The 11,442-nt window shown below is 40.4% G+C and overlaps 1 protein-coding gene across 3 annotated transcripts in view; it reads left to right on the top strand.

Moving 5' to 3' along the window:
• The window catches only part of HELLS (helicase, lymphoid specific), a 36,369-nt gene extending 27,572 nt beyond the window's left edge, over positions 1-8,797 (top strand). For 2 of the 3 annotated variants that reach the window (XM_075935701.1, XM_075935702.1), the window contains exons 16-22: positions 418-501; positions 612-731; positions 946-1,062; positions 1,915-2,074; positions 6,099-6,195; positions 6,736-6,812; positions 8,223-8,797. In XM_075935701.1, coding sequence (XP_075791816.1) covers positions 418-501; positions 612-731; positions 946-1,062; positions 1,915-2,074; positions 6,099-6,195; positions 6,736-6,812; positions 8,223-8,320 — 753 coding nt within the window. In that variant the 3' untranslated portion in view covers positions 8,321-8,797. Of the gene's footprint in view, positions 1-417; positions 502-611; positions 732-945; positions 1,063-1,914; positions 2,075-5,709; positions 5,802-6,098; positions 6,196-6,735; positions 6,813-8,222 lie in introns of those variants that run through there. The other variant, XM_075935703.1, reaches the window with a different exon arrangement.
• The last annotated feature ends 2,645 nt before the right edge of the window (positions 8,798-11,442 follow it).

The following is an 11,442-nucleotide window of genomic DNA, read 5'->3' on the forward strand; positions in this document are numbered from 1 at the left end:
AAGGGCGGGTAATGCGTTCAAGCTGTATGAAGCCCATGTGTAATATCAATCTACAGTCTATATTCCTAACCACAGAAACAGAAGTGATGCATGTATAGAAATAGGATAATCATATTCAGTAAATTATAACCTTTCTAATAAGGTTATGAGCCATCTTGCATAAAACATATCTGTCATGGCACATTCATATAATCATTTTCATAAAAAATATTGAATTCCATGTCAGAAGGACCACTTAGAGGCTGTCATGAACTTTGAGCCCCAAGTCATGGTTGACACAATCAAATGATCTAGACTGGAAAAAGATGATATAGGATTAGCCACATGAGTGGAAGTCAAGTGCATTAGCTATCATCTCTAAAACCTGAACGTTGATGCATTTGAGACTTTGTAAATCTTAACTTTTCCTTTTTTAAGGTTGATGAAAATCTAGTGAAAAATTCAGGCAAATTCCTGCTTTTGGATCGCATGCTGCCAGAACTGAAAAAGAGGGGACACAAGGTATTTTTGTTTATGAATATGAATCATAGCTGATCAGTTGCTTTGTTCTGTGTGGTGGTGGTTGGTTTTATTTTTTTAAAATAGGGATATTGAGTCTTAACTACTTGTAGGTGTTGCTGTTCTCACAAATGACACTGATGTTGGACATTTTGATGGATTATTGCTATCTGAGGAATTACAAATTCAGTCGTTTGGATGGATCCATGTCCTATACAGAGAGAGAGGAAAATGTAAGTAATAACTTAAATGATGCATGCATCCAACTCAACTAATTGCAATAAATTAAGCCTCTGTTGATATGCTTTACATGTAATGCCTTGTAGAAAGACAAAGCAAATAATATATTTTAATTGTCTGATTTAATATAAAATACGGGTTTTAAAAAACCCACTTACCACATATTTATTCTTTATGCTATTTCATATTAGATGTATTCTTTTACAGATGCATAAATTTAATATAGATCCTGAAGTGTTCATATTTTTAGTGAGTACACGGGCTGGAGGTCTGGGCATTAATTTGACTGCAGCAGATACGGTCATCATCTATGATAGTGACTGGGTAAGATGACATACTGTTTCTCAAATGCTACGTCCTACAGTTTTCTAGTGTAGCTCTAAGTACTCGCTTAGGTTTTTGTGTTATGGGATGCAGTTCCAAATGGAGTCTCTGGAAGTAATATGTAAAATACATATTCAGATTAAATATGTAGCATCGGCTAATCAATACAAACATGCTGGCCTATACAAAACAGCTAAGATTACTTGGTAGGCAACTGGCTGCTTCCCCTCAATTTCCTTAACAGGTTTTTCTGATAGTTTTAAAAAAATGCGTACTGCTTGAGTCCTGATAATAATTAAAATGCCTTCCTTAGAGAAGAAGTTCTAAGTTCTTAAAGAAGTTAGAGCCCTTTTGGGCAGACAACTTTTGCAGGTTTCCCTATTTCAATATCTTCTTTGTTGGCCCCTCTGGTCCCCAAAATTTCCCAAGTCAACTGACATCCCAAAGTTCCCGACAGCTACAACCCACTTTTTCAATAGACAGCTATTTAGTCTACACTAGCATGGTTAGTATATCCCTTCCCATTTGAGGAATTAGTGAAGAGCTACAAATTGAGAATTTGAATGCGAAAGTACTTCTTAATGAGAGCTAATTCCATCTTCCGTATCAATTGTAAGACAGGTTTAATTGTTAGGGCTTTGGTAAAGGGATAACTGTCTTTCTCAGGCTCTCTAACTCATTCTCTGGAACATCTGTACTTTTTTTCCCCTCTTTCTGCCATACAAAACTCCCCGCGATAAATTTTTCACCCTGAAAAGTAATAGCTTGGAAAGCTGAGTAATTGAAAATGGAATCCATTGTACATCTTTAACAATTAAGCTAATTTGATTCCTTTGATATAATTCTCTTTAGAACCCCCAGTCTGACCTTCAAGCCCAAGACAGGTGTCACAGAATTGGTCAGACAAAGCCAGTTGTTGTTTATCGCCTCGTGACAGCAAACACTATTGACCAGAAGATTGTGGAGAGAGCTGCTGCCAAAAGGAAGCTAGAGAAGTTGATAATTCATAAAAGTAAGTGTATTCATTCTTCAGCACTTCTACAATTTTGTTATTCCACTAAGTTATTGTGGGGAATTTGTGCTGTAATTCAAAATTGTTTCTAATTATCCTTGTTAACAGAGAAATTCTCCTATTTATTCCACTAAGTTATTGTGGGGAAGTTGTGCTGTAATTCAAAATTGTTTCTGATTATCCTTGTTAACAGAGAAATTCTCCTATTTAAATAATTCATCACCTTTTTCTAAATATTCCCATCTCTCTTCTCTTAGCTCTTTTAATCGGCACTTTGAGCATTCTTTAGCATCAAGGCTGAAATTAGTGACATGATGGTGAATTTGGCTTCAAATTACTTTTGTCATGCATTTGACTGCTGCCTCATTAGTTTGCCATTTAAAAAAATGTGTCCTTGCTGTGGAATTAGAGGTTAGCGTGTGCTATACTTCCTCCTGGCTGCTATGGAGAATGAGAAACAGGGGCATTATGCTGGCCAGAGAGAGAAACAGAAATGAGAGCAACAGGCAGCAAGGAGCAAGAATGGTCAGGATGACTGTTGGGGATATGACAGCTGTTGGCAGTATCAGCTTTCAGATTTATAGTTATCTACCTTCAGAGGAAATGCCTGACAGACATGAGTCAGAACTATTTTGTCTTTAAGTTAAATTGAACCTTTGAGAGAGGAGTTTTCTAGCTGCACAGGCAAACTTGTCTGGCTTTGGATCACATACATTGAAATCAATTGGAAATTTTTTTTTTATGATCTGATGGGCTCTGACAGTAGTCTATAATTTAAATATCCAAACCCCTCATAATACAGCAAAAACGATATATGTTGGGGTAGAGACAGAGAGAAGGAAAGAATAAATTGTTTGGTGTGGTGTTTTTTGAACTGTTGATCATAGGCTACTGCTAGGTTTTGGGTGACATTTGCCAGTCTTGAGTTAGTGATGCTTCCTCTTTCTTGTAGCCTAGTCTCTTTTTTACACTCCACTTCATTTGAGTTATAAACAGAGGAGGGCAGGCCCCCCTAGCACAAGGCTGCCAGGGTAGCAAAAGGAGGTAATGTGGGGTGAGCAGGTGATGCGTTGGGGCACGTGTTTCCTTAGATTTCTGGCTTCAATTTAGCACAGAGATTTTTTTCAGACTATGAAGAATGCACCCCCACGGTTTGAAAGATACTACCTTCTGGTTGATTGAAAGCTATGGGGAGTGACTTGGCCCAGCTCTTGCTTCTGTCTCCCCTGCAAAGGAGCCTAACCTCTGTCGGCAGAGCCCAGCAGCCATGAGGAAGCCCCCAAGGCACTTGCTTCACCTCTGCTCTGCCTAGGGTTTATAGGTGCTGCCCTGGACTCACTTTTGGCAAAAGCAGTCCTTCCAAACTTGAAGTTCCACATCCTGCCTCAGCTCATTCAATTGCTTATATTATCCCACACCCCTGTGAAGAGCTGCCTGAACCTTCTTGGGTACATGGCTGCATGCACATATAGAATCATGCGTGCCAGGCTGAGGCTAAGACCACTTCTGGCTGGTAAGCGGAGGCAAGACATGCCTGATCACAACAGTCAGGACTGATGCTTACAGCACTGCGCTAGGTACTTGATTTACTGCTAGTCACAGATATCAGACTTGGGGGGGAGTATATCTGGAGGACCTGCAGATACAGGTCTGTAGTCAAATGAGCTACATCGGTGTCATAGAGCTTAGGGAAATTTGTTTGACCTGTCAGTTCTTTCACACTACTATACAAGGTCGCAGCATGACAGTTCTGACAGACAATATCACCGCCATATTCTATATCAATAGACAGGGTGGAGCCTGATTGTCACTACTCTGTGGAGAAGCTTTCCTCTTCTGGGACTTTTGTATAGCCCAGTGCCTTTACCTGGAGGCTGCTTATTTTCTAGGGGTATGTCTAGACTACATGCCTCTGTCGCCAGAGGCATGTAGATTAGGCTACCCGGCTTAGGAAAATGAAGCGTCGATTTAAATAATCACCTCTTCATTTAAATTTAAATGACTGCTGCTCTGTGTTGATCAGCTGTTTGTTTGGCTCAGCGCGCTAGTCTGGACGCTCCGCGGTCGACATCAAAGGCATTTGTCGACCTCCCCGGTATGCTTCATGGCATGAGGTTTAGCGGGGAGGTCGACAAATGCCTTTGATATTGACTGCGGAGCATCCAGACTAGCGCGCTGAGCCGACAAACAGCTGATTGGCAAGCGCAACAGTCATTTTAAATTTAAATGAAGCGGCGATTATTTAAACCGCTGCTTCATTTTCCTATGCCCAGTAAACAAATCTACATGGCTCCATCGACGGAGACATGTACTGTAGACATACCCTAGGAGTATGGAACATGATAGCAGACCATCTCAGCAGATACTTTCATAGCCACTGTGTTCCATCTTCCACATCTTTTGGGTTTTCCTCAAATCGGATTCTTTGCGGTGAAAGATGACAAAAAATGCCCCGTCTTTTGCTCTTTCTGAAACCACAACCCAGGCCCCCTTTCAAACATGTTCATGCTGCCCTATAATGTTTTTCCCTCAGTACTAATGATCCACAAGGTCCTTCTAAAGATGAACTAGGGCAGGTGTATACCACAAGGTTTGCATTTCAATACAAGGGTAACTGGGTGAAATTCTATAGGCTATTATACAGGTCATCTTATAGATTTAATGGCCTTCTGTCCTTTTAAAAAAATTATGAAAAGCAACTACAGTTTGCTGTAGAGAGATCCTCTTGTGAATCTTGTCATGTGAATGGGGGTCTTGGTGGTATTTGAGGAGTAAAATAACAGTAGCTCCAGATTTGGAATTAGTTACAAATCAGCAGAGCTTTCAGGTCTTGACACATTTTGTTTATCTTATTTTTATAATCAATAATAATTTATAATAAAAAGCCCATAGGAAACATCACTTAAACTACATTAAAAGATTGTGTTAAGATATCCAGTCAGGAAATCTTAGAGTTATACATGGAAACTTATTTCTGCACAGTATATATATACTTTGATTTTCTTTAAAATAATTATACATCTGAGAAGAATGTTGTGGTATATGTTTAAGTTTTAAAATAGTACAGAGAGAAAGAACAAAAAGTTAGTGGAGGCATGATGGAGTTTGAAAACAAAGGAAAGGAAGAAGTGCATATGGAGCAGGCAAGGATGCACAGATGTTTCAGTAAATGTAACTGAAGTTCAGGGTAGGTTGGATAAGTCCAGTGATAACAAAGTTACAATCCCTGGAAGGACTTCTGGGCATGTGTTGTCTTGTCATTGGTTTTGACCTCATTCAACCATTGCAAATTAGAAGTAATCTTTTATACCATTTCTTGACATACTGGATAGCTGATCTAAAAGACAGTTTGTTTTTAATTAAACTTTCCGATCTCATTATCAGTTATACTTTGACTGAACCTATTTCTCTTGTTTTTACAACAATAGTACACATTGTTGTTTAAGATTTCTATTCACACACACATCTAAACTGGAAAACAATCAGATTTCGGTATAAAAGTGTATGAATTTATCTGAAGAAACATGCTTGTTTTTAAAATGTTAATCAAAACAGTCGTATCTAGTTCACTGATGGAGTGAAGTACACTACAATGAAATGGGCAGGATATCTTTTGCTTATTCTCTATCTTTTAGTGGTACAACTCCTAACTTTGTTTCAATCAGCAACATTGCAAATGGAACATGCTTCAGCATCCACCATCTAACTTTATTTGCAATGTTTTTACGTAAGTAGAATTAATAGCTTTTCTACTGTACATGCGCATGTCAAATCAGTGTTTTGCTACCTGTGTGTGTGCGCGTCTGTGTATGCGTGTGTGCGTGCGCGCCATAATTATAAAGTGAAGGCCTGCATTTGTAATTCAGTCATCACAATTTAGGGCATATTTGCTATATGTTTTATCAACAAATCCAAGAATGGTTCCTTTCTCTGTTGAGTTAAACTCATACATTAGATGTCAGTTTATACAATTGATTGGTAATTTGGAAGCCTTTATAGTCAAGTAAGATTTCTCTTTTTATAGATCAATTTAAAGGTGGTAAATCTGCGTTAATCCAAACAAAGAGCTGCTTAGATCCTGAGGAATTAATGGAATTGCTGAAATCCAGGGACTATGAAAGGTATGTTAACTTCCACATTTTGTTAGTCCTGGGAGATGCAAATGGGTGTCCAAAGATCTCAACTACCCTGCCCTTCCTATACTGCTAAATGGGATGTGGGGCTCTTCAGTGTGGGAGATCGGTCCTGAGGAACTCTGGTATAGAAAAGGAGGGAGGTCCTTTGTGGAAAAATGTTGAGAATTATGGTGTTTAGACATACAGTAAAACTCCAATAGTCCGGCACTCCTGATAGTCCAGCATCAAAATGGCAAGAGCCTAGTGAGTGAGCTTCGGCAAAAAATGAGTCACAAGGTAACAGCGGCAGCAGCTGAACTGAGCGAAAAGGGTAAAAAAGGGTTTAAAAAAACTTAAAACATTACAGTATACTGTATGTACAATTAAAAAGGTTAAGAACACTTTATATACTATATACAGTGTATACATAACCAGATTATAGTACCTCCTGATACTCCAGCATATCTGATAATCTGGCACCACCTAGGTCCCATAGGTTCCGGATTATCGGAAGTCTACTGTACTTATTTTCTCTTATTTCTATAGAGAGGTTAAAGGATCCAGAGAGAAAGTAATAAGTGACAAAGATCTAGAATCACTGCTGGATAGAAGTGACCTTATTGGTAAGTGGAAATTAATTTGGTCCTCTTTTCATATTTGACAGTAAAATATGTTGACTTTTTTCTTATCTGTAAAAGCCTATAAAAGAGAATTGCTAGTGCCTTTATTAGAAAGATCATATGGTATGCAAAAACACCAGCTCCCTGCAGAAATTTGTAATCAAATTTTATGTCAGTGTTCCATTCAAACAAAATTGATGTATGAGATGTACTGTTGGCTACTACTACATTGACAACTGGTGCTGATGAGGAAGTCTAACAACTTTTTTTGTCTGAAAATGGCCAATTCATCGCCAACTGAAACTGTTCCCAGGAAAAGGGTCATTTTCAAAATTTCCTGTTACAATTTTTTTTTTAATTGTCAAAATAGGACACTTTTAAATGAGGGGGCGGGGAGGTTGAAGGGTTTTTTTAAGTGCTAATTATAGTAATTTTTTTTAAGGCATTAACTAAAACATTTTGAAATTGAGATGTTTCAGTTAACCTCAGTCAAAAGACTTCTCAGATTTTGTTGAGTTTCCTCCTAATTTTGTATGGGTAACTCCTCTTAAAAAGGAAGAAACCATAGTTTTTGTAGGCTTAAAATAACTACCATCTTTTAGCATATATAACCTGTGGGTTATGCAAGGTTTTATAATCATCCCATCCCCCGCCCGCCATGTGAGGAAATGAGCCTGAAAATCCGTCGGGGCCACTTCTGGCTGGGAGGGATGTGTGTGCGCGCGCGCTGGCCGGGGTGGGCAGGAGCTGGGTGCGCGATCAGTGGGGTGTTCCCAGTCCATTGAAAGCCCAGCGCATCTGTTGCCTCACTCCAGTTCTCCATGGCAGCCACAGCCTGGGACTCCCCAGCCCCTGAGCTGGCTCTGACACAGCCTTGTGCCATATCTCCTCACAGCCCCTGGTGGCCAGGCCTCTTGTCCCATCGTACAGCTGGGCACATGCACGGCAGGTTCATGGTGGAGCAGGACTTGAACCCCTAACCCAGCCTGACTCATTCATTACAGGTGCTGTTCATTAACAGTACCTGCGGTTCATCTCCTGCGGGCTATACATGTGTGCAGGTTATCTAAGACTTTTTTTTACACAATCAGGAAAAACCGCAGGTTATGCAGGGATGCGGGTAATACATGTGTGCAGGTTATATATGCTAATTTACGGTAGATGTCCCATGAGATGCTGTCAATTTTAGTGCACATTTCTGGATAACTTTAAAGCACCAGTTTTGACAATGGTGTCATTTAAGGAGCTCTATAGCTACTAAACAGCCAAGGAAATGACTCAATAGAACAAAATGTGAATATTAACAATCTTCATGTTCTTTAAAAAAAGAGGTACAAGCTTTCTCTGCACTGTTCTACTTCAGTGTAAGACTATTCAGAGTTCTGTTGAATCTTTACTGTTTGTTTTTCTTAGACCAAATGAAAAAGTCAGAATCAGTTGAAAAGGAAAAAGTGGGAGTGTTCAAAGTCCTAGAAGATATGGAAGACTCCACTACAGAATGTGTATTTTGAAGTGCAGCTAGCTTCTAAAAGTGCAGCCCCAACTTCTTGTGACCTAGCAGTAGATCTTGCAAGGCTATCATTTATTTACAGAGACTCTTCAGTATGCAGATTTTTTTTTTTTCAAAGCCTGGTACAAATCCTTTTTCTTTTCAGGGAGTTGTAACATGTCAGGTGCTGTACTTCATGATGTAGCATACCTAAAAAGGTCATACTTGTAAACCTCACACAAAGAATTAAGAAACCATTTTTCAAGTGTTTTACGTAGCTTTTGTGATCCTGTGCTACACATTGCCAGGTTTGTACAAAATCTTCCTGTGGAAGTCTTGCACAACCAATTTTATTTTTCTGTGTAAGCTGCCCTAATGTGTCAATTGTGATGTTATTGGGAAGGGGAAAACTATCTAGTATACTTGTTTACAACTGATCGTGTAGCTTCAGTTTTAAATTTTGCAAAATATTTTGCTAATAAATTTGCCTGTTTTGTCATGTGATTTTATTAGGGGAGATAAGGGAGAGGAGTGCTCTACAAGAACATCTTATGTAATCATACCTCTTTCTGTGGGAATTGATCTGTGCCATACCCTAATTTCATCTTGTAGTGGCAAGTGCCCAGAGTTACAAATTTTTCAGTGATTTATGTATACTATGCAAGTTCCATGTATGACTGTTCTCTATTCTTAGGGTAATGAGCTAAAGCAATCAGTCATCTTAGATTGTATGCCCTAAGCATGGAATTTGCTACAAACTGATATTTCAGTATCTCTGCTTAAATAAATCAAAAAATCCTCTGTCAGAGTACTAAAGACATTTTAATTTAGACAATGTGAATAACATTGCACTTATCACTTTGTCATGGAACTTGGTATGACTTTATAGTCTGAATTTCAATAGGACAATGCACTTCAAGGGCCAGTTCGTGTTCAAAGAACACAGATGTCATACTACTAGTCAAAAACCTGTTGCACTACTGTAATTAACACTTTCCGTACAGCTACACAATATTCTCAGACTGGTGCGATTATAAACACCTATATTTAAGTAGGGCCCTGGTAGGCTGCTTAACTGGTTAAACAGGTAGTTTAATGGGTTAACATTTTTTGCTATTGACCATATGTGCCTGCATCATTCATTACACAGAGTCATCAGTGAGTTCTTGGACATTATTTACAAACATTTTATTAATTTACCACTTCACATTGTGGTTGAATATTCAGCAACTCCTTTATGTAGTGAGGTCTCATTGTTTAGTCAGAAAGTATTCCATTTAGCAAGGTACAATCAGTTTCACGCGTACACACTAGCAAGTGCCAGTCTAAGAAGGAATACTGCAGAAAGTGATCCGGGGGGGTCAGAGTGGACCAGGCAACTGTGTGATGCTATTGCCAAAAAAAAAAAAAAAACCCAAACATGATTCTAGGACACATTACAGGAGTGTTGTAAGCAAGCCGTAGAACATTAGAACTAGTATTGTAGAACATAAGAGTCATTCTTCTGCTCTACTCTACCCTCATTAGGCCTTAGTTGGAGTGTCATGTCCAGTTCTAGGTGGGCACCACAATTCAAGAAAAATGTGGCGGATTTGGAGAAGGTCCAGAGAAGGACAACACGAATGATTAAAGGTCTAGAGCAGCATTTTCCAAACTATGGGCTGTGGCCTGGTACTGGGCTGCGTGGTTGCCAGGAGGGGAGCAGAGCAGGGTGGGCTGGGAGGAGGAGGGGGGGAACTGGCTGCCCAGAAACAGGGTTGGGTCAGGCAGGCAGCTGGTGGAAGCAGGGTTGGAGGTAGCAGGGCTGCCCATGGAGATGGGGGGGTTGGGCAGGCGACAGAAGTAGGGTTGGGGGTAGTGGGGCTGTCCAGCGGAGATTGGGGAGGGCAGGCGGCAGAACCAGGGCTGTCTGGGGGGCTCTGGTGAAGGATAGGAGGAACCAGCTGCTGGAAGCAGGACTGGTGGGGGGTTGGGTCATCGGGGGGGGGGGGGAAACCAGCCACTGTTAGGGGGCAGCAGAGCTGGACTGGGAAGATAGGGTGGGGAGCAGGACTGACCTGGGCACATGCAGACCCTGGCAGACAAGTCTGGCCAGGGATTCCATTTTGTCACGTCTCACCCCCCCACTTGCCACTTACCCTCCCTCGAGTAGTTGTGAACTGCCTGGCAGGTAGATACACACGGGCAGTGTGAGCACATCTACCAGCCAGGCAGTTGGCAACTAAGGACTGATACACCTAATTATAATAAAACTTACCTAATTAGAAAATACCAGGCATTTTATATGTGGTAATTTCTCAATTTCTTTCCTGGACAAAACCTTTGAATACTGGACTGTCTGGTACAAAACTGGACACCTGGCAACCCTACCCTTCCTTGTACCCTCCCTCCTAGCCAGATACTCTACCCACAATCTGCTCCTGCTCCCATCTCCTGTAGTGCTCATGCAGCGCCAGGACCCCCAAGCCCTGGACCAGGCTGGGTGGAGGATGCAGCCAGGTGAAAAACTGAAAATTTATTCATTTTTCATTTTTTTATATGCGTTTATATTTTTGGGCTGCAAAAAACACTACAGGAAAAAAACTGGTTCCATCTAAAGTAAAAAGTTTAGGAAACCCTGATCTAGCCAGCTTTCTATCCATCTTACAGTCCATTTATCCAATCCATATTCCCTTAACTTGCTGGCAAGAATATTGTGGGTGACTATCAAAAGCTTTGTTAAAGCTGGCACTGGGGGCTTTGGGAGGACCAGAAACAACTTATTTGAATATTCATCATTTGCTTAATGAATATGCAAATGAATGTTACCAGTCCTCCAAAAGCTCATGAATGGATTTACTGGTCCCCGTGTCAAAAAGTTTGGGATCCCCTGGTCTAGAGAACATAAGCTATGCGGGAAGACTGAAAGAATTGGGCTTGTTTAGTCTGGAAAGGAGACAACTGAGAAGGGACATAATAGCGCTTTTCAGGTATCTAAAAGGTGTCACAAAGAGGAGGGAAACAAATTGTTCTCCTTGGCCTCTGAGGCTAAGACAAGAAGAAATGGACTTACCCTGCAGCAAGGGAGGTTTAGGTTGGATATTAGGAAAAATGTCTGTGTGGGTGGTGAAATGCTGGAATAAGTTGCTCTGGAGATATTTAAGA

The sequence above is a fragment of the Pelodiscus sinensis genome, chromosome 8 (genome assembly GCF_049634645.1).
Source record: "Pelodiscus sinensis isolate JC-2024 chromosome 8, ASM4963464v1, whole genome shotgun sequence".
NCBI classification, from domain to species: domain Eukaryota; kingdom Metazoa; phylum Chordata; order Testudines; family Trionychidae; genus Pelodiscus; species Pelodiscus sinensis.